The sequence below is a fragment of the Bufo gargarizans genome, chromosome 1 (assembly GCF_014858855.1).
Source record: "Bufo gargarizans isolate SCDJY-AF-19 chromosome 1, ASM1485885v1, whole genome shotgun sequence".
In the NCBI taxonomy this organism is placed as follows: domain Eukaryota; kingdom Metazoa; phylum Chordata; class Amphibia; order Anura; family Bufonidae; genus Bufo; species Bufo gargarizans.
The window spans coordinates 151,903,114-151,926,872 of NC_058080.1; the positions used below are offsets into that span (position 1 = coordinate 151,903,114).

General features: G+C 49.8%; 1 protein-coding gene across 5 annotated transcripts in view; it reads left to right on the forward strand.

Annotated features, from left to right (window-relative positions):
• Nucleotides 1–805: 805 nt before the first annotated feature.
• PCM1 (pericentriolar material 1) overlaps nucleotides 806–23,759 on the forward strand; it is a 146,962-nt gene continuing 124,008 nt past the window's right edge. For 2 of the 5 annotated variants that reach the window (XM_044299703.1, XM_044299717.1), the window contains exons 1-4: nucleotides 806–998; nucleotides 8,918–9,048; nucleotides 14,612–14,854; nucleotides 14,965–15,237. In XM_044299703.1, the coding sequence (XP_044155638.1) occupies nucleotides 8,953–9,048; nucleotides 14,612–14,854; nucleotides 14,965–15,237 (612 nt within the window). In that variant the 5' untranslated portion in view covers nucleotides 806–998; nucleotides 8,918–8,952. Of the gene's footprint in view, nucleotides 999–6,327; nucleotides 6,390–8,917; nucleotides 9,049–14,611; nucleotides 14,855–14,964; nucleotides 15,238–23,759 lie in introns of those variants that run through there. The other 3 variants (XM_044299732.1, XM_044299725.1, XM_044299710.1) reach the window with 3 other exon arrangements.

Here is a 23,759-nt window from a genome sequence, read left to right on the forward strand (position 1 = left end):
TCTGTCACCCCACTAAACTTTTTTTTTTTTTTGCTTACTTATAATCCCTACACTGCGATTTATGGCTACAGAAAGCAAAAAAAAAAAAAAAAAAAGGTTTAGTGGGGTGACAGAAGCCCTTTAAAGGGGTTCTGCACTTTGTTTTAACTGATGATCTATCCTCTGGATAGATCATCAGCATCTGACCGGTGGGGGTCCGACACCCGGGACCCCCGCCGATCAGCTGTTTGAGAAGGCAGCGGCGCTCCAGTAGCGCCGCCGCCTTCTCACTGTTTACCGCCGGCCCACTGACATCACTGACTAGTATCAACTGGCCTGGGCGGGGCTAAGCTCTGTTCACTTGAATGGACGGGACCCCCGCCGATCAGAAACTGATGATCTATCCAGAGGATAGATCATCAGTTAAAACAAAGTGCAGAACCCCTTTAATGCATAATGTGCAATAATAAATGTACTAAATTGCTCCTAAGTGTCTGTATGGTTTCTAGCCAGAACGTAATTATTTGGTGCAATTTGGACCTTAAAATATCTATAATCTGATGATTTTTGTGCTAATATTTATATGGACATTGAAGCGCAAGAAAAAAATTGCCGCAGGAGCTCCAGTAATAATGCTTTGGGTGGAGTTAGACGCGCAGCCTAGTATGAAAGAAATCTGCCGTGGTGTGCGCCGCACATTGTTCCTCTGCAATTTTCAAGCTTCACATCTGTGTGGGAGAACTGCTCCCTGCTCTAACTACTCCCTGCGGGCAGAGGGCGCTAGGCTGCAGAACAAAGCTTTCCTGGCGGAGGTCACATGACGCAGCGCGGCGTTTTCCCGCCGTCTCTTCCTTGTCTGGCGCTTCCTCGGTTGCTGGGGTAACCGGCGTGTTTCCGTAACGCGTCAGTTTGCGAAACGGATTCTCAACATGGCGGGCTTGTAGCTGAGAGGAACGGCTGCTAACGTCTCCCCAGTGAAAGAGGCCGGAGTACTGAGCACCCTGCCAGGGCGGCGCTAGGTGAGTGTGTCTGGAGGAGCTGGGCCCTGGCTGTGAGGAGAGCGGTGGTTAGGAGCGCCGGGCGGTATGGCAGAGCTCTGGGGGGAGCCGCTCAGTCCCGCAGCCGCTGGAGGACCGCCCGTCTACCCCGGAGGTCTGCAGTCTCTGCTCCTCGCCTTGTTGTGGAACTAAAACGTCCAGCATGCCTGCCTATAACCCTGGGCGCAGCTTGTAATGTCCACCTGATGGCTCTGTCAGCAGGATCAACCCTACCCGAGCAGGCATATAGCACCTGTCATATGTCTGTCAGTGGTATTGTTGAGGAGAAAAAAATTATGCAAAATTATGCAAAATTATGCAAATGAAGCCTTAGAGCACCAGGAGGCGGGCTTGTGTGCAGCCACGCCCCCTGCCATTAGAGTGACAGAACTAGACCGCCCTTGGGTCCAGACCGGCGCCTGTGCCCAACATCTTTGCTTGATCCATAGCAGATAACTGTGTAGTGCGGGTCTTCATGTACAGTGCATTCATGTCCATTCACCGTGTAGATTTCCGTTCTGATCTGTCAGAAGAACAGAAAAAAATAATTATTATTTTGCGTGTCCGCTATGCTCGGCTCCAGTTTGTGTGACTTCCTATTACTTTAGACGAGGAGGACCTTTTCTTCTGTCTAAAATAATGGATCTCAAATGGAACTAACAATAACGAGGCTCAAAATAACAGATTTGGTTTAAAAAAAAAAAAGGAATTTTAGTTTTTTTGTTTTTTTTAAAGATCAGAAGAACGAAAAATAAAACGGTGATGTGCTTTAAACCTGAGTGCTGATGCCAAATATGTGGAGGGGATTTAGTTTTTTGCAATTATTTCCATTGAAGAGCTTTTTTTCATTGGGAAAAAGTCAGAGTTTGTAGTCCCACAAGGGGACTGCAAGAGGCGGCCTTTTGATCCCTTCTATAATACACTGTACGGCTTATGCAGTACAGTGTATTATCCTGTCGGGGTGTGCCAGTGAGGCGGAGGCTGTCGTTAGGCCCCAGGCCGCCATGTTAGTGAGATTGTGCAGTTGATGGAGACAGAGGGCGCCCCCTCCCTCGAAGCAATGAAGGGCCCTTTACATGGGCCGATTCTCAGCCAGATGATCGCTAATAGGAACGCTCATCAGCAGTGATCTGCTAGTGTGAAGGTGTCGCTTGTTCATCGGGGCGGACATGTAAATCATCGGTTGTCGGCGGCAGATCGTGCTGTGGACACGTGCAGTATGGGGGGGGGGGGGGGTAATGGCATTAGTGATCACTCCTCCTCATACTGTGGAGGAGATCACTGCATGTAATAGCAACGGTCTCCTCCGCTAGTGAGCAGTAGACCGCCGTATCTAAGGGATTAAATGGCCCTGTTATGTTTTTCTCGAGCAAATCTGCATCAAAAAGCACAAAAACTGATCAAAAAATGCCGCCAAAATGTTATAAATAGTGTGGATTTATGTACGTTTTTGTTTTGTTTGGATTTCCTGCACATATATCTGCACCTTGGGGGAGGCCCCCTCAAAAGGGTTACATTGGTGTGCAGGAAATCCACATTATTTATTGCGTTTTTTTTTTTTTTGTGCGGTTCCGTTAAAAAGGATGAAATCTGCACAACAAAAACACAACAGTTGACAAGCGGTGGATTTCAGGATCCGCACGGCAGATCTATTCCCACCCCTAGACCAGGTTTGTGTAATCGCATACACTTTGCTGGTGCTGTACTACCCTGCAGCTTTTCTGCATCGTGTGAATGCACCCTTAGGCCACCTGCACACGTTGCGGAGTACGTGCTGTTTTTCTACATGTGAAAAAAAAAAACTGCAGTGTAATAGAGCACCAGCAAAGTGCAAATCTCATATACATTTGTGTGCATGTTTTTTTTTCTTCTTTCTTCCATTTACTTTCCGTTTTTTGCTTTCCGTATATGGACCATTCGTTTCAATGGGTCTGCAAAAAAAAAAACGGAAGGTACTCTGTATGCCTTCCGTTTCAGTTCAAAGATAGAACATGTCCTATTATTGTCTGCAAACCGGACAAAGATAGTACTGTTCTATGAGGGGCCGGCTATTTTGTTCTGCAAAAAAACAGAATACACACAGACGTCATCCGTATTTTTTGCGGATCGCAAAATACTTAAAAAGCCATACGGTTGTGTACAAGAGGCCTAAGGCTGCATTCACACGGTGCAGATTTTGCTGCAGAAATTTCCATGACTGAAAATCAGTTCCATTCATCTGAATGAGGCTTTAGGGCTCGTTCACACAAACGTGTGATGCCCGTTGCCGTATTGCGGACCGCATTTGCGGATCCGCAATACTCGGGAACCGTTCCATGGTCATTCCACATCGTGGATGTGGAACCATTCATTTCAATGGGTCTGCAAATCCAGAGATAAGGAACACTACGGAGTGCTTTCGTTCCGTTCCGTGCTTCCGCACCACAAAAAGATAGAACATGCTCTATCTTTTTGCAGAACGGACGGATTGCGTGAATGGGTCTGCCCCATGGACGGTGCCCGTGCATTGCGGATTGCAATTTGCGGTCCACAGCACAGGCACGAGCTTCACACGTTCGTGTGAACAAGCCCTTATGCCGCCATTCAGATGATCGTTTCTGCAACAAAACCCGCATAGTGTGCATGCGGCCCTTTCTTGGTTGATGTTTTCCAGCTTCCTCATTGACTTGTAAGAAATCCACAATGAAATCCGCCTCCGTGAAGTAACACTTCTCAAGCAGTTTTCAACTGAAAATCCCCTCTATGGTTTTTTTACATTAAAGTCAATGGGAAAACTGAGTTTTGAATCTGGATTTGGAAGCGGAAACTGGCAGACGTCAGCCGTGTGAACATGCACTTAGCATGCAGCATGTGAATAGGGTTTTAGAAAACTGCACAGTCCTTTGTTGCAGCATTTTAGGTGCAGACTACACGGAGATCTCGGTCGCCCTGCAGCTTCTGTGCCCAGGTATGTAGCAGGGCACTGACAGAAGCGAAGTCCAACCCTGCGGGATTTCTTGTGCCGTCACGCTGTGACCCCATCCAGAGACTGGCACCAAAAAGTGGTAATGTTTGGTGCATTCCCCGCTTGCACAAAATTCTGTGCCCTGCCTGGCACTTTTTCAAAAAGTAGGCAGGGTATGAGTGACGTGGGACCAAGCATCGCTGGCTCAATACGTTTATTGTATTTTTTGGCGTGAAACTAGTATAGGTTATATGTGACATCTACACCAAATTCTGCCGCCCAGACCTGTGCCGTTAGGGCTGCCGTCACTTCCTGTCTGGTCGCAGGTCTAATGTACTGGGCGGACATAGTGATGTCAGTGCTTGCAGCCGGTTTTGTCCGTCTCAACTCTGCCGCTCTCCGGTGGTGAATTCTGTCCCAGATCAGCTAAACTGATGTGTGAACCTACTAAACAGTGTGGGCTTCATTAGTTATCAGCAGCCAGCTGCGGCCTGTTCTGCCACGTGGTACTTGACGGCAGCGTGGCCACATCACAATCCTGCTGTGTGGTTGTATCCCAACTCTGTGGCCTGTTTAAGCCTTTTCTGACATGTGATGTACTATTACAGCAGAGCGGGCGCCATAGCAACTGCTGGAAACAGTGGGCACCCATGGCTAATGTCCGTGATCGGTGGTAATGACTATCCTGGACATTTAACCTCTCAGATGTTGTTGTCAAACCTGACCATGCAATGAGAGGGCCCTAAATACCGGAAGCGTCCACTCCCAGTAATGCTCCGGGTCCCCATGCGGTAATCGGCTGAGACGGAGCTTGTGTGCGTAGTGAATGACAGGAGGCTGCTGCACAGTGTTTCCTATGGAGCCCAACCACCAGCGTCACTACCTCCCCCACTGGTGTTAACATTACACCTATCACATATCAATGGTGCCACGCTACGACTGTGATGCAACAGTCGCAAAAAATCCATCCAAGTTGTATTTTTTATTTGTGGTCAGGACCTGACGAGTGGAAGATGCCCAACCACAACCCCCCTACCTAATTGGCCTGAGGTGTGCCTTTGCCTCACTAGGTCGGTATGCCTGAAAAAGGGGGCAAAACCCACCAGTGAGGGAAGGATTGGCCTGACGTGCTACTCCGCCAACGTACTGAATGCTTGGACCAGCTCCGCTTGTGGCTCCGGGATATACCGTACAAAGCACCCCGAGCGCCATCGAAGTACATTGCGTGGCAATTGTCACCTTGTAGCTGGACCTGTCTTGTGGCGCGACACACGTCACCGTGCACTATTATCCTACGGATGAATTACGGATGTGTTCCGTATTTTTTGAGGACCCATTGACTTGAATGGGGCCTTGGACCGCTATTTGCAGACAATAATAGGACATGCAGTACTTATTTGCAGAATGGAAATGGAATGCACACGGAGTACCTTCCGTTGTTTTTGCCGACCCATTGAAGCGAATGGTTTCACATACGGTCCGCAAAAACCCCCAGAACAGAAGCGGAAAGAACATAGGTTGGTGTGCATGAGCCCTAACACTGACATGCTGGCAGCCTCCTTGTACAGGAATGAGGTCTGCATTTTTAATGGTGGCTTCTATACTGTGCGGCCATTACCAATGCAGTCTCATTAGAGCCCGCAGCGGCCCTCACCACTGTACCCTAAGGGTAGGGCGACACTGGTCGCGGCCACGATCACAGGGTGGTGGTGAGCCCATAGAAATGAATGGGGTCATACCCTGAATTCAGGGGTGGCAGTTGCTGTGCTGGGACCCCATTCAGTTCTATGGGATCACTCCAGCTGCTGGTAAACTACAACTCCCAGCATGCAGACATGTTCGACTGTACTTCTAACTCCCATAGAAGTGAATGGAGCATTCTGGGAGTTGTAGTTCCAGAACAGCTGGAGTGACCCCTGCCATAGATGAAAGGCGGTAGAGCGGAAACCCTCCAGTCAGTAGGTTGTGGGATCTCCTCCACTGTCCATGTATTCCTCCAGTATATCAGGGCTCCTCTGTCCATTCTAAAGCCTTTAGCCTCCTTCACTGTCCAGTAGGTGGTTAGACGTCAGATCGCCCCCTACAGGCAGCACTGTGTACTGGTGTGGTAATGGTAACTGGAGCAGGCCGGGCTGGTGTAACTATACAGCGCAGTCTGCAGTGACTGGTCTGCAGCTAGGCCCTTCTGAATAGCCCCTTGTTTACACGGTACCGATGAGCTGGTCAGAGAGACTTCCATACAGGCACGGCGGGGGTTAATCCCGCGGGCGCACGCGGCAGGTGCCCGCTGTTTGCAGAGTTTTGCCGCCGGTCGGAGGCGGGTTTTGTGTGAGTTCAGCGCGGGCTCCTCCTCCTGCCTGTGGCCCCGCCCCCTCGCCCCGTGCATTCCTGTAGCGCTTGTCCATGTCGCTGCCGAGGCGGACAGCCAGGTGGGTGAGTGCGGCCGCGGTGGTCGCGCCGTGCATTGTACCGGACGTGTACGGGGGAGGTGTGGAGACTGTAAACACCTCACCTGGCTCAGAGCTGCTTGTGTTGGGCGAGTGTGGCTTGTACCTGTGCGTGATATCATATATATAGGTAGAGCACGGGGGCCCGAAAGGGTTAAGGAAAGTTCCACATCTCAGGACTGTTGTCTGAAGCTGGTACTTGGCTCCTTGAGAGCCCTACTTAGTGGGGGAGATTTATTACCACTGGTGTAAAGGAAAACGGGCTCTGTTGCCCATAGCAACCAATCAGATGCCACCTTTCTCTTTTCAGATCTCCTTTGTAAAATGAAAGGTGGAATCTGATTGGTCCATATGGACATCTAAGCCAGTTCTACTTCTAGTTATTGGGTTATGGTGGGGTGAGTATATAGCTGACAGAAGTAGGGGAGATGCCAGTGCCATGATCAGCTGGGCATGCATGTGGAAATGCAGAAAAGGACTGCAGTGTCCGCGGCTCATTCTGACCCTTCCTATCTCTGGGGTGCGTTCACAGGCTGTGAATCAGTTCCCCTCATTGACTCATTGACTGCGGTTGTTTTGGCAGGCGATGATTTCTGCAGGCCCCATTTTGGTGAGTGGAACTGATTTTCAGTCACAGAAAAATCTCTGCGACGTGTGATGAGGCCGTACTCCTTCAGTAGCTCAGTCAGCCAACTAATATACTTCATGCCCCCCCCCCCAATACACATGCACACTCACTTCAGCCGAGCATGCTTGTGTTGAGGGGAGACGGGAATAAATCGCTGTCAGCAAAGCGATAAGGTGCTGAAATTCTGCACGCGGGCTCTTCTTTCTCTGGACACGGGGAGAGTTATCAAAACTCGTGGCTTACCTGCTCATAGCAACCAATCAGATTCCTCCTTTCATTTTTCAAAGGAGCTCTGAAAAATGAGAGGTGGTATCTGGTTGGCTGCTATTAGCAACTAAGCCAGTTTTCCTAAATCTCAGTGTCCTGTGCAGGAAGCGCAGTCCATGTGTGTTTGTGATATTCCATTATGGACGCTGCTGCTTTTACAGGAGAGCATGGCATTATAATGAATTATAATGCTGCGTGTCTCTGCAGGACCTTGCATCTACTGGATAGTACTGATGTGGTCAGTGTAATTCTGTAGGAGTAAGGTCGTGCAGAGACGCACAGCATTATATATCACTCAGTATAAGGGCGCATTCACAGTTTGCGGAACAGAATGGACGGCCCATCATAAAAATGCCTATTCTTGTCCACGATGCTCTATATTTTTTGCGGGACCGCGGAATGTAACTACTGATGCGGACAACACACGGTGTGCTGTCAGCATCTTTTGCAGCTCCTTTGAAATGAATGGATGTGGACGACTTCATAGGGTTGTGTGAATGAGCCCTAATGCTGTGCGTTCCTGCAAAACCAGCAGTGTCCATAACAAGAGATCCGGCTCACACAGAGGTAGTCCTGCACAGGACCCGCTCATCTGATGGAGGCCTTAGGCCTGTGTCTTTAAGATCTGTTGTGTTGCCCAGTGCACTGGGTTTGCATTTTACATTCATGTAGATCTGGGAGCTACAAGTAAAAACCCAGTAAATACCTGTTTACACCTTGTGTTATAGAGCATCTGTCAGCAGATTTGTACCTATGACTCTGTCTGACCTGTTACATGTGCGCTTGGCAGCTGAAGACACCTGTGTTGGTCCCATGTTCATATGTGTCCTCATTGCTGAGAAAAATGAAGCTTTCATATATGCAAATGAGCCTCTAGGAGCAACGGGGGCGTTGTCATTACACCTAGAGGCTCAGCTCTCTCTGCAGCTACTGTGATCTCTGCACTTTGACAGGGCCAGTCAGTGTAAATGTGATCACGCCTGGCCCTCTCAATCAAAGTGCAGAGAGAGCAGAGCCTCCGGGTGTAATGACAACGTAATGTAATGACATTGCTCCTAGAGCTCATTTGCATATATTATAGATTAATTTTTCTCAGCAATGCAGGGACATATGAGCATGGGGCCTTCAGCTGCCAAGCGCACATGCAGCAGGTCAGCCAGTGTCATAGGTACAAATCTGCTGACAGATGCCCCTTTAAGTGTATAGTTTGGACCCCGGTTTACTGTATTAATGGTGCTATTCTCATGAACATAACGGATAAGTACTAATCTGCTACTCTCATCCATCCTGTGAATGCTGCTATATGGAGTAGTATATTAGATTGTGCTATTCCACAGAGCAGATATAACAGGTGTACCACACCGGTGGGGGTCCTATGGATAGGTGTCATATGCAGCAGATGCAGTGTACATCCCCCTAAAGAGTACCAGTTATCCTGGTGCCTATGATAGGAAGCACTAGTCTGAAGCCATCATTTACTGCCATCATAATTATGGTTGCAGTTTTCGCACGCCCCTGACGGGTGACGTCAGAATGTATGCTCCTGATGTATTGGTAACATGATGACGGTGTGTAGACTGGGCCAGGATTCACTTTGCTTTATGTTCTGCTTTAGGTTTGTAGTTCTTCTGAGCACATAAAAAGAATATTATGGCTACTGGAGGAGGTCCACCTGAAGAAGCCATTACTGAACACGATCTGCCCAACTGGAGTCACGAATCTCTTGAAGACAGACTGAACAATATGGTAATTTGTCTTCTATGTAGTCGTGTGTAGGAGAGATGTGGTGTATTGACTGAAATTCTCCTGAGAAGCGAAAGTGCTCTTTTCCTTCTGAAACTGGACACCTTCCCACCTTAGGCTACTTTCACACTCGCTTTTTGGCTTTCCGTTTGTGAGATCCGTTCAGGGCTCTCACAAGCGGTCCTAAACGGATCAGTTTTGCCCTAAAGCATTCTGAATGGAAAAGTATCCGCTCAGAATGCATCAGTTTGCCTCCGCTCCGTCTCCATTCCGCTCTGGAGGCGGACACCAAAACACGTGTGTCTGTATGACGAAACTGAGCCGAACAGATCCGTCCTGACACACAATTTTTAAGTCAATGGGGGCCTATCGTTTTCTCTGGCACAATAGAAAACTGATCCGTCTCCCATTGACTTTCAATGGTGCTCAAGACGGATCCGTCTTGGTTATGTTACAAATAATACAAACGGATCCGTTCTGAACGGAACGGATCCGTTTGGTTCAGTTTCGTCACATGGACACCAAAATACTGCAAGCAGCGTTTTGGTGTCCTCAAAAGCGGAACGGAGGCAAACAGATGCATTCTGAGCGGATACTTTTCCATTCAGAATGCATTAGGGCAAAACTGATCCGTTTTGGACCGCTTGTGAGAGCCCTGAACGGATCTCGCTAACGGAGAACCAAAACGCCAGTGTGAAAGAAGCCTTAAACAGGTTTTCAGTTCCTTTGAGTCTAAAACACTGTTTTGTCGAACTTCGATAGAAGGAGCCGAGCGTTTGTGTTTTCAAAGAGGAGAGAGGAGAAAGCTGCGGACAGACACTTCTGGTAGAGGCTTAACTCCCAGGAGCACAAAAGGATCAGGTTTTAAAATTCATTATCGGTCAGGAGCTCTCCCCATAAACATTTGACTGCAGGTCGGCCTTAGGGGTTTTCTAGGACTCTGATATTGATGATCTATGCTTGGGGTAGGTCATCAGTATCAGAATATGGGGGTCAACGCAACACGAATCAGCTGGTACAGGCTGCTGCTGGCACCGGAATCTATACATTGGACAGACGGCCTCATTCACTGTGTAGTTTCCAGTGCAGGCGTTCTGCAGCTCTTCTCCATGCGCTGCATTGTTTCTGATACTGACTGCTGCCTGAAAGAGGTGATCAGTAGGTGGTAACCCCACTAATCTGATATAGATGACCTAAGTCCTGGACAACCCCTATACATCTTAGGTCATAAATATATAGTTGGATGTCGCACTAGGAAAAATAGGAACCAAATGGTGCTCCTGTAAAATGGAGACCACTCTCTCAATATATGGTATAGGATGATTAAGTAGAATACAGGGCACTCAAGAGACCGTGACCTAGTGGTTGTAACAGATAAATTTTATTAATGCTAAATCTGATAAAACCAAATAGAATATGGTAAAAAAAATAATGAAAAAAGTACAATCTGATGTATAAAAATGCACAATTAATTCATCCTATATAGTAATAACACTCTGTTCAAGTTATAAAATCCGCTGCATATAGATACACTAATACAATTAATACATGTTATATAATAGTGACTTGGTTTAAAAAGGGATCCAGGCGGAACTTGGTGTTGTGGCCAGTATATAGGACGGTATCGCAATACCTAAAAGTTCAATCCAGTGATTAAGTGCAGTCTAAAATGAATACCTGAGTATGGTTGATGTGGACCAGAAATCTAATGTCCCGCACTTATTAGCGGCGGCGTCCAGCCTATACAGGTGGAAATAACAGTGTCCAGCTGAGACAAATATAGGTAGCGGCGTCCTGCTACTAGATTACTTGCAATTGAATGAATTGTAAACGACCAAACCTTGACTTGTGACCCTTCTCCTGAATGTGCCTCTGTTCGTGCAGCACTTGTAGAATCTGGAGATTGCAGGTGGCTCTGTAATTAGCTGTTCAAGCCTGTAGACCTCTGCTTGTAGTTAGGAACAGGGCCGGCCTTAGGTGTTCAGGCGCCCTGTGCGAGCTAACCTTGTGGCGCCCCCCCCCAAAAAACAAAACAAAAAAAAACTGCTTGTTGCTGGCATCATGGCATAGGCTGGCTGACTATCCAACCAAGTAGTTACCAGCCCTCACACCCCAAAGGCCGGTGTAATGTTATACTTCCCTAGTTCGTGAGATTTCCCTACCCTCGTCACTTCCGGTCGCACCGGACATGACGTGAGGAGGTGTGCAGCATCGCGCAGGCGCACAACGACAGGTTAGGGAAATTTCACAGCAGAATGCGCATGCGCCAGGAGCCTCGCCGGCGGTTAGGGTAGGGAAAAACTATGGGCCAATGCGCAGTGATCGGATGGATGTTTTCAGCTGAACACCGGCCGACACTGCGCATGCACCGGGAGCCTCACCAGCGGTTACGTACGGGCCAGTGCTTTTTCCCTACCCTAACCGCTGGTGAGGCCCCCAGCTCATGTCGGCCGGTGTCCAGCTGAGAAAATTAGTTTCCAATGTAGTATTAATAACTAAACAATTAAATAATAAACATATTGCATTGTCTACTTACCACCAGGACAATAAGATGATCTGGACTCTGGCTGCAGTCTGGCTCTGGGGACTCCATTGTCACTCTCTTCCCCCCCCCCCCTTCCCTCGTCACTCTCATTATTCCCCTCTCTCCCCCCCATCACTCTCATTATTCTCTCCCCCCCCCCTCACTCTCATATTCTCTCCCCCCATCACTCTCATTATTCTCTCCACCCCATCACTCTCATTATTCTCTCCACCCCATCACTCTCATTATTCTCTCCACCCCATCACTCTCATTATTCTCTCCACCCCATCACTCTCATTATTCTCTCCACCCCATCACTCTCATTATTCTCTCCACCCCATCACTCTCATTATTCTCTCCACCCCATCACTCTCATTATTCTCTCCACCCCATCACTCTCATTATTCTCTCCACCCCATCACTCTCATTATTCTCTCCACCCCATCACTCTCATTATTCTCTCCACCCCATCACTCTCATTATTCTCTCCACCCCATCACTCTCATTATTCTCTCCACCCCATCACTCTCATTATTCTCTCCACCCCATCACTCTCATTATTCTCTCCACCCCATCACTCTCATTATTCTCCCCCCCCCCCATCACTCTCATTATTCTCCCCCCCCATCACTCTCATTATTCTCCCCCCCCCATCACTCTCATTATTCTCCCCCCCCCCCCATCACTCTCATTATTTCCTCCCCCCTCCCCCTTTTCACTCTCATTATTTCCTCCCCCCTCCCCCTTTTCACTCTCATTATTTCCTCCCCCCCCTCCCCTTTTCACTCTCTTTTCCACCTCTAGTGTAGCGTGGCCGAGCTCTGTTCGATCCGCGGTACAGGAGCATTTGTTTCCTGTACCCGGCCGGACTGCACACTAAGTGAGCACTTCCTGTCAGTCCGGCCGGGTACAGGAAACAAAAGCTTCTGTACCGCGGATCGAACAGAGCTCGGCCACGCTACATTAACAGCACACAGCAGGCGCAGGCAGGCGCTCAGCCTCAGCCACTCAGGCGGCGCAGAATGAGGGGCGCCGCCAGCCGCCCGAACTTATATAAGCAAGTTTTTTTTTTTAAAACCGCAACGTGCGCCCGCTGCTGAATGGAGGGGGAGATGGAGGGGGCGGGGGCCCGCCCCGTGGGAAAACATAAGTGCCGCCTCGCCTGCCCATATTACATTGCGGGCTGTCGGCTGCCCGGCGCCCCTGTTGCTATGGCGCCCTGTGCGGCCGCACAGCCCGCACACCCCAAAGGCCGGCCCTGGTTAGGAATTCCGCAATAGTATAATAGCGAGGAATTTCGTCTGTAGAGGTCCACCACTGCTTTATAGGTTGGTCAGTCTTTGGTACTTAGGTCTTTTAGGGGGGTGTCGCACCAGACGCGTTTCGGGGTCTAACTGTATGCCCCTTCCTCAGTGGTATGCCCCACATCAACCATACTCAGGTATTCATTTTAGACTGCACTTAATCACTGGATTGAACTTTTAGGTATTGCGATACCGTCCTATATACTGGCCACAACACCAAGTTCCGCCTGGATCCCTTTTTAAACCAAGTCACTATTATATAACATGTATTAATTGTATTAACAGTGTATCTATATGCAGCAGATTTTATAACTTGAACAGAGTGTTATTACTATATAGGATGAATTAATTGTGCATTTTTATACATCAGATTGTACTTTTTTCATTATTTTTTTTACCATATTCTATTTGGTTTTATCAGATTTAGCATTAATAAAATTTATCTGTTACAACCACTAGGTCACGGTCTCTTGAGTGCCCTGTATTCTACTTAAACATCTTAGGTCATGTTTACCAACCATGCAGCCTACTAATCTTAACCTATCTCAGTATAGGTCATTATATCAGATTAGTGAGGTCAGACTCCCAGGACCCCTGCATCAGCTTTTCAAAGAGGCCACGTAGCTTAGTGAGCGCTCAAGCCTCTTCCTAGACCAGGGACTTCACCGTACATCAGGCGCTGCTCAGACCTATTGTGGATGTAGCTGAGCTGAAATATTAAGCACTGCCACTATAGAGTGCACAGTGCTGTGAAGAGACTGGAGTTTGGGTGATCACAGTGGCCTCTTGAAACGGCTGATGGGCGGGGGTTCTGGGAGTTGGAATCCGCCAATCTGATATCGATGACTAAGGCCGAATGCACACGGCCGTGAAACCACGGGCTGGATTCCTGCTGAGAGCAGGAGCGCACGGCGTCATTATATACCGCAATACAGTAATGCACTGGGGGAGAATAGAACAGAATAGAAAGGGAAGCTGTTGAATTTGTCGGGGTCGTGAGGCGTAGAACTGCCTCTAAACCACAAATGTGTAAATATATAAAAGTAATGGAAGCTGAAAAATAGCTTTATTATGATATTGTATGTACTAACATACGCCCAAGCAAACGCATGCACAGCCCCTGATATGCACAGTTTACGTGGTCTCCCATGCAGTGCCAATGGGCAAAGGTCATGAAATGGTAAAACGAACTTTGGTGTTTTTACAAAAAAACTGAGAAGACTAAGTGGCAGTGACACATAGGAAGCAGGCGCCGAGCCGTCTGTGTGTCACTGCATATCAATGGGCATATTAGAGATATCTGTCTAACAGGGACCAACAGGAGCTAATATCGAAGAACTAGGGAAGTATACCCATGTCAGATAATCTATTTTCTCTGCATATTATTGGATAAATTGTTGAGGCCGGTAGGTGACACCTGGCCCCATTAAGAAATGTGTGCCACATTGAGGTCTACTTTACTTTTTTCAAGTGACTGAAATAGTTGGACCCCAAATACGAGAAACTGGTCCCAGGTTCGTTTTGCATGCTGTATCCACTGTCTTGTAAATTGAGACACCCTTTGACAGTATTAATACATTTTCTTTCTTTTGAAGTCTGGAAAGGACATTTGGGGATTTTTCTTCATAGAAGGAGAGTCTTAGGTCCGTTTAGTGCTATTAGCGCTGCTGTGTTTTATTGCCTTATTGTATGTTGTCACTTTGATCTTATTGACATTGTTTTCCTATTTGCTGATCAGGAGTGGAGTGGACAAAAGAAGGCAAACAGATCCTCAGAAAAAAACAAGAAAAAGTTTGGCATGGACTGTGAGTCTCGGCTTACAAACGATATCTCTCCCGGGTCCTCTCCTGGAGTTGGTCGTAGGAGGACAAGAACACCGCATACTTACCCGCATACCAGATATGTGTCACAAATGTCTGTCCCAGAACAGGCAGAACTGGAGAGGCTGAAGCAGAAAATAAATTTTGGAGACTTGGATCAGGTGCTCTTATGTGTGAAACTCTCTGCTTGTTTTCCTGCCTGCATAGCCTTTGTTTCCTCTACCTAGGAATGTTACCTTCTTCTAAATGGCTCTCGTTGTTTTCCTTTTAGAGGAGCATTGGCAGTGATTCCCAGGGTAGAGCGACCGCAGCAAACAACAAGCGGCAGCTTTCTGAGAACAGAAAGCCGTTCAACTTTCTACCGCTACAGCTGAACACTAACAAAGATAAAGCTGCTTCATCAAGCCCCCCAAAGCGGGAAGGCAGTGTCTCCTCATTACCCAAGAGCTTTCTGGCTTCTCCTCTCTCCCAAGAACTCCTGCAGAATTATCAGGCTGCTTTGGAAGAAGATGGTCGTGGAGAACCAGATATTGACAGCAGTCAGGTATTGTACCATTTTCTTAACCCAGTTGACCAGACGCTTGTATCGATTTGCATACTTTTTTAAAAAAAAATTTTTAATGGAGCTGCAAAGATAATTAAAAAAAAAATAGGACTCAAGTGTACAAAATGTTAGAAATAATGCTGTATATTTAATTTATAACTCACATTAAAATAAAGTTTTCAAAAATTCAGCTGCACCTATGTTGCCAAGGGGTGGGGGAAATGGTCCGGGAATTTGATATTGATGACCTTTTATTTCCTATAGTGAAATAGTGATGTGGGGCAGTGGTAACTCCATGATAGCCACAACTGAAGGTGGCATAATGGTGGTTTTAAGGCTGACCCAGGGGGCTGGATATAATTCATATACAATCACGGGATAAAAATATCTGATGGCATGATTTGCCATGGGGCTGTTGTTCTTTTTGATGATCAGGTTTGTATGTATTTTCTCGCCCATTTTCCTTGGGGGACACAGACCTTGGGTATAGCTCAGCTCCCTAGGAGGCGTGACACTAAGTAAAACTGTTAAGCCCCTCCTCCATCAGCTATACCCTCAGCCTGGAGATAGAGGCTACCAGTTTTTAGCTTAGTGTCCAAGGAGGCAAGACACTCCCTGCTACTGCAGGGCTGTTTTCTCCTTGTTATTTTTACTTTTTCTTCTAATTTTGTTATTTTATTTTTTCCTAGGGATACCAGAGACGCATTAGACCTCTCTGCTCTCCCGGGGTTGAGCTGCGCCAGTGCCAACTTATCTGCACTGCTGCCTCCCCCACAGAAGCAATAGGAGGATCTGGGCAGCAATGACTCCCCTACATCCCGCCAGCTAGGGGGTCGCCCGCACGCCAAGCCCCTCTTCCAGCTTCCTGCCACTGCGGTGCCAGTGGCTGAAGGGGCGACCCTGCTGGAAAGGACTGAGGGTGAAGACGTCGGACGGTGAGATGGCTATTCCAGCCCATACCCCGTCCCTATCTGCAGCATCTACCCCTCTGGGTAAGGGGGGCACCCGTGGTCGCTCATTCTGAGCGCTCATCTGCAGGACAATGCAGCACAGCAGCATCCTCAGCACCCCCACGCCGTTCCCCCCCATGCTGCTATCTTTCTCCCCCCCCTCCCCCTCCCCCTCATTCAGGGCTGACTCCATTTTTCTCTTCTCTCTCTCCCCCTTCCCGCCGAGAACGGGGGGCGGGGCTTACGCGCGCGTCATTTTGGGGGCGGAGCTACGTTCTCCTTCACAGGAGACATTTCAAGCGCTGGAGGGGGCGGAGCTTGTTCCCCGTGCTTTCTGCTGAGGTTTCCCGCGCTTCCTCACTCCTGACAGGAAGCTGGGACACGGTGGGGGACTCTAACCTCCTGTGTACATCGCTCGGCTTCTGTGGGCGCTCTCTGCTGCTCTCTGCTGCTCACTGCTGTTCACTGCTTCTCTGCTGCTGCTGATCTGGGCCATCTCCTGACGTTCTTCTGAGGCACTGGTAGGACAGTTAACCCTCTCCTAACCCTCCTGGTCATAGCTGCTATAACCCTTTGTGGTCTCTATATTAGAGTACAACCACACTTCAGCATGTCAGATCCCACAGGTGCCCCCAAACCCTGGTACCATGCCTGTACCGCCTGTAAGGAACTTTTTCCGCGTGGGCAATCTGAGCCGCATTGCCTTGCATGTCAGGCCCCGGTGCAGGGCCCGCTTCCCGCTGCGCCCCCCGGTGCCTCTGAACCCCCTGACTGGGCTAGGTCTCTGTCTCAGGCGGTGGAAAGCCTTACACACGTAGTGGGCCGTCTCGTGGATAGACCGCCTCTCCCGCAGGCTGCCACAATCCCTGTCGCACCCGCTGGGACTACCGTTTCTGCCGCCCCCACTGGTTCCCTGCCTCGCAGCGAATCTTCCAGGGCCCGGCATACTCAGAAACGTTCAAGGGTTGAGCGCACATCTTCTCCAGATGCTTCGCTCTCTCCGCCATGCGTGCGAGCTCAGTCAAGTCTATCCTCTCAAAGGGATACGCTTTCTGAGGGAGAACTGGCGGATTCGGACGTGGACATGGACTCAGAGCTTCCGTCCAAATTGGCGTCCGCGGTGGGGCATCTTGTCACTAGCATCCGTGATACCTTTCAGCTACACGATGACCCCCCCAGCTCTGAACAGGCCGGCGTGTCCTTTCTCCGCCCCAAACAGGCCTCCAAGGTTTTTCCCATACTCGCTGATTTTTCTTCTGTGGTATCCAAGGCTTGGACTCGGCCTAACGTCCGCTTTATTACACCCAAAAAGCTGGACATTTGTTATCCCTTTCCAGCGGATTCTGTGACCACGTGGACATCCCCGCCTAAGGTTGATCCTCCCGTGGCTCGCCTGTCCAAAAGCACTACTATTCCTGTACAGGACGGATCTTCCCTCCAGTCTGTTGAGGACCGTCGTACGGAATCCCTCTCCAAGGCCATATTTACTGCCTCTGGTTCGGCCCTTAGACCGGTCTTTGCCTCCGCCTGGGTTGGCAAAGCGGTCTCTGAATGGGGTTTGCAACTGGAACGGGAGTTAGGGTCGGACGTCCCTGTTCAGGACCTCCGTTCCTTAGCCCAACTAATTGTTCAGGCCGGAAAATTCGTCTGTGAGGCCTCCCTTGATGCGGGTGCCCTCATTGCCCGTTCCTCTGCCCTGGCAGTTTCTGTCAGGAGGGAACTCTGGCTGAAGGTTTGGGCGGCGGACGCCGCTTCCAAACGCTCTTTGGCCGGCCTACCATTCACGGGTTCCCGCCTGTTCGGAACCCGTCTGGACGAACTTATATCAGAGGCCACGGGTGGGAAGAGTACTCACCTCCCCCAGTCCAGGCCAATGGGCGCCCCCCGTGGTCGCGCTGGTTCGTCCCGTTTTCGGTCCTTTCGCAAGCCCACCGGGTCTAGACCCGCGGCCAGTTCTTCTTCCTCTGGCCCAGCCCAGGATAGACGCAAGAAGCCGTTTTTTCGGACGCAACCTACCTGGCGCAAGTCCCAGCCTGCACGGGCTCCCACAGGCCAGCAGCCCTCTGCCTGAAGGTGCGCCCCCACCCACCCGGGTGGGGGGCCGCCTTCTCCTATTCAGGAACGTATGGCGGGCCCACATCTCAGACGCATGGGCGCTCGAGATTGTATCTTGCGGATACAAAATCGAATTTGCGTCCATTCCGCCAGACCGTTTCTTCCGATCCCGTCCTCCGCGAGATCCCGTACGAGTGGCCGCCTTCTTCGCGGCCATTCACTCTCTAATGGACAAGGGTGTCGTCGCCCCCGTGCCTCCGACGGAAAGGTTCAGGGGGTTCTACTCGAACCTCTTTGTGGTTCCCAAGAAGGAAGGCTCAGTGCGTCCGATCTTGGACCTAAAACGCCTGAACCGTTTTCTCCGACTGCAGAGATTCCGGATGGAGTCTCTCAGGTCCGCAGTGGCCTCCCTGGAAAGAGGGGATTTCATGGCCTCAATCGACATTCAGGATGCATACCTCCACGTTCCGGTTGCTCCATGTCATCACCGCTTCCTGCGCTTCGCGGTGGGGGACGATCACTTCCAATTCGTCGCCCTTCCCTTTGGTCTGGCGACGGCTCCTCGAGTGTTCACCAAGGTCCTGGCCCCTGTCTTGGCCCTTCTACGTTCAAGAAGTGTTTTTCTTCTCCCATACTTGGACGACATCCTGGTCAAGGCACCCTCCTTCTCTCAGACATCCCGCAGTGTGGAACTCACTCTGGAGACCCTGACGCGGTTCGGTTGGATTATCAACCACCCCAAATCTTCCCTTACCCCCTCCAGACGGCTGATCTTCCTGGGGATGCTCCTGGATACAGAGTTGGCGGAGGTCCGCCTTCCGTCGGACAAGCGTCTGGCCCTTCGCGGGTCGGTTCGCAGTCTCCTCCGTCATCACCGCCCTTCCCTCAGATCCAGCATGCGGTTGTTGGGAAAGATGGTTGCCTGTTTCGAAGCGGTGCCGTTCGCACAATTCCGATCCCGCACCTTTCAGAGGGCAATTCTGTCGGCCTGGGACAAATCACCGAGGAGTCTGGACAGGACCTTTCTTCTGCCTCCCCTGGCTCGGGCTTCCCTCGGCTGGTGGTTGCATATCCCTCTAAGGGGGAAGTCCTTCCTTCCACTGAACTGGCTGGTGATTACCACAGATGCCAGCTTACGGGGGTGGGGGGGGGTTTTCCCTCCCCGGTCCGTCCAGGGCGTTTGGTCTCTATCGGAGTCCAGACTTCCAATCAATATTCTGGAACTGAGGGCGATTCTTCTGTCCCTCAGACACTGGACCCATCTGCTGAGGGGCTACCCTGTTCGGATCCAATCGGACAATGCCACGGCTGTGGCATACATAAACCATCAGGGAGGCACTCGCAGCGCTGCAGCGATGCAAGAGGTGACCCTCATTCTCCTCTGGGCGGAGACGCACGTGCCGGCCTTATCTGCGATTTACATCCCGGGGGTGGACAACTGGGCGGCGGATTTCCTCAGCCGGTCCACCATCGACCCGGGAGAATGGTCCCTGCACCCAGAGGTGTTCGAAGCCCTTTGTCTTCGCTGGGGTCGCCCCGACGTGGACCTCATGGCCTCCAAATTCAACCACAAGGTCCCCCTATACCTGGCCAGGGCACGGGACCCGAAGGCATACGGCGCCGACGCGCTCGTCCTTCCGTGGCGCGAATTCTCCCTTCTGTACGTCTTTCCTCCTTTTCCCCTCCTGCCACGGGTTCTTCGGAGGATCGCGGCAGAGGGCGTCCCCGCGATTCTAATCGCCCCGGATTGGCCCCGCCGGTCTTGGTACGCCGACCTAATGTTGCTGTTGGCAGACGCACCGTGGCCACTGCCCTCCAGGGAAGACCTTCTCTCTCAGGGACCGATCTTCCACGAGCATTTAGGCTCGCTACGTTTGACGGCATGGCTATTGAGACCGCCGTCTTAACGCAACGGGGTTTCTCCGCGGACGTAGTCCGCACCATGATCCGGGCTCGTAAGCCCGTATCCTCTAGGATCTACTATCGGGTTTGGAGGTCCTATCTGGGGTTCTGTGAGTCCCGGAGCATCCCACCTCTCCGGTTTTCTCTTCCCACAATCCTGTCCTTCCTCCAGTCGGGTCTGGACCTGGGGCTGTGCCTCAGTTCTCTGAAGGGTCAGATTTCGGCGCTGTCTATTCTTCTCCAGCGTCCCCTGGCCCCTCTAGGGCCAATTAAGACCTTTTTACAAGGGGTGGCTCACTCTGTTCCGCCGTGCCGCCCTCCAGTTCCTTCCTGGGACCTGAATGTGGTGCTCTCGTCGCTCCAATCAGCCCCCTTCGAGCCTTTACGGGAGGTCTCCCTTCGCCTTCTGTCCTGCAAGGTCATCTTTCTTGTGGCCGTCACGTCTCTCCGACGGGTGTCGGAGTTAGCGGCTCTTTCTTGCTCCGAACCTTTCCTGATCTTCCACCAGGATAAGGTTGTGCTTCGGCCTGTCCCGACTTTCCTGCCAAAGGTGGTCTCCGCCTTTCACATCAATGAGGACATCGTCCTTCCGTCGCTCTGTCCCTCTCCTTCCCACCCCAGAGAACGGGAACTGCACCGTCTGGATGTGGTCAGGGCGTTGAGGATTTACTTGGAGGTCACCGGGTCCTTTCGGCGCACGGACTCCCTGTTTGTGGTTCCGGAGGGTTCGCGCAAAGGGTTGGCGGTCTCCAAGGTGGCTATTGCCCGTTTCATTAAACTGGCGGTGTCTGAGGCTTATCGAGCCAAGGGCAGACCTCCGCCTTTCGGCGTCACTGCTCATTCCACCAGAGCAGTCGGAGCTTCCTGGGCGCAGAGGCATCGGGCCTCGGCTGAACAGTTGTGCAAAGCAGCCACTTGGTCCTCTCTGCACACTTTCACAAAGTTCTATAGGGTGCATACGCATGCATCAGCGGATGCTGCGTTGGGCCGCCTGGTTTTGCAGGCAGCGGTTTCCTGATGCTCTGGTGGTGTTCCGCCTTGGGTTTGTGGTCCCTCCCTTCTTGGACTGCTCTTGAACGTCCCAAGGTCTGTGTCCCCCAAGGAAAATGGGCGAGAAAAGGAGATTTTTGTATAACTTACCAGTTAAATCTCTTTCTCGCTCTTCCTTGGGGGACACAGCACCCACCCTTCTGTGTTTGGTTACAGGGTTATGGTCTGGCGCCCCGTTGGGTTGCTGGCTGGTTGTTTCCGTTATTGGTTGTTATCCTTTCACTACTTGGACACGCAACTGGTAGCCTCTATCTCCAGGCTGAGGGTATAGCTGATGGAGGAGGGGCTTAACAGTTTTACTTAGTGTCACGCCTCCTAGGGAGCTGAGCTATACCCAAGGTCTGTGTCCCCCAAGGAAGAGCGAGAAAGAGATTTAACTGGTAAGTTATACAAAAATCTCCTTTTTGTTATATGTTGCTTACAAGGTTATAAAAGACCTCTTGGAAACATTCACGTTTATCCCTTTTTTTTTTTTTTTTGGTGCAGTTTTCCAATGTAATTAGTGCATACATAGGGGGTTCTCTGTTTCAGAGGACCTTCATTGACCGTCACAACTAGGGTATAAGGGATAGAGTCGTTGGTATGATTAAAATTCAGATCAGCTTTTAAAGAGGACCTGTCCCCACAAAGTGCAGTCTGCAGGGCGCATGTTACATAGCAGGAGGAGCTGAGCAGATTGATAAATGGTTTTGCGGGTCACTGTTATTTGTACACAGGGGAGGTGTTATCAGTGATGGCATTCTCTGTGTAAGTGTGTATACATAGACAGCTGTCAGTCACTGATAGTTGTACACAGGGGAGGTGTTATCAGTGATTTGATAGAATTCTCTGTGTAAGGGCTCATTCACTCGACCATATGTGTTTTGCGGTCCGCAAAACACTGATACCAGCCCATGTGTGTTCCGTAATTTGCTGACCGCACATGGCCATCACTCTCATAGAAAAGATATAATAAAATCACTCTTGCTCTAACTTGCTGCCTATAGAGATTTAATTGCATTTTGTAGTGGCAGGTCTTCTTTAACTTCCAGGATCAAAGCTTTAGGTGAATGATTTGGGTGTAGTACTACTTTGAAGTCGGTAGTGCAGATGAAAAGGGATTTGGGTGGGATGATCTGCAAGAGAGACAACAGAAATAACCTGTGACTGCCATCTCTCCCTGTACAGCCATGCCGTGACCTAGGGGAGTAGTACATGTACTTCAGTTCGTATTGTCACCCCCTTACCAGTTGTGCTGGGTTTACATGGCCCGATTATCAGGAATGAATGTTGTGCCCAATGATCAGCCCATCTCAAGGTGCCGCACATCGATATTTCATCGGGTGGAACAGTCATTAATACACACGCCTAAATTATTGTTCCTGGGCAGCAGATCATACCCAGGACTCATCTCAAGGACAGGACTCATATCAGGTTAATTTGCATATGGATCAAATCGTTTATTTTTACACAATAAAAGCACACAGAGCTATGGGGACTGGGTATTGCGGATGTGTTAGGTGCCATCTAGCAACCCATGACCTCGGTTCTATACACAAAATCTCGGTGACAGGTTCCCTTAAATGTAGACATAGGTATAGGTAACGTTTAGGGGCTGTCTACAGCTTGAACTTTTAGTTTCATCCATTGTTGTTCATCCAATGCTCTGCATTGGGTCAGACAATCATGAATGTATGCAAGTCATTAATACATAAAACATACGTATTGCAAAGTTACTAGACAAAGTTACTACAACATGCTGCCTGCAAACGCAAAGCAGATTGTGCTTGGCGTGCATGCTGTACCTGCGCTCCCTGGACTTTGTGTGGCTGTCATGGCCCATAAAAGGTAGGAACTAGTGTTAGGGACCACTCATAGAGGCGACCTTGACGTGGTGAGTGGCTTATTACGCTTTGGCCAAAATGTACACCAATGCCTTATTCAACATCCAGCATAAAGGCATGGCAGAGTGCTGGTTGCAGAGTGCGATTGCATTTTGTGTTTTTGCGTTTGTATCTGTATTTCGCCATAGCAATCTGCACCTGCTAGGGCTTGTGCGGGCTGAATCCCCCATATTTTTTCTTTGTTACCATTTGTATTTAAGTGGGTGGATGGTTTTCTGGATATACATGGAAAGACTTAAAATGATTGTACTTACTTGCTGTCAGTCAGACCAGGGCCACAGCTCCCCCGTGCTACCCCAGCAGTGTGACTGGTCACGGCTTCTCACCTTACACTAAACAATGCTCCTCTGTGAACATTTTCTCCCCTTGTAAGTATACAAAGGACAGTGAAATCATAATTAGAGTATTTAATAGCTGAATGTAATATTAAAATCGGTGTTTACCGAAACATCTTAAAGGGGTTGTCCAAGTAATTTTTATTGATGACCTATCCTGAGGATTGGCAGCGCTCCTGCCGATCTGCTGTTTGAAGAGAAGTCGCGCGCTGTACCAGCTCCGCCTTCTTTACATTGTTTACCTGCTCACCGTTGCATCCGCAGCGGTGTGGAGGTGTAATTACCCCTATACCGTCCCATTCATTTCAATGGGATGTCTCGTTCCTATATAGTAGGGATCGACCGAT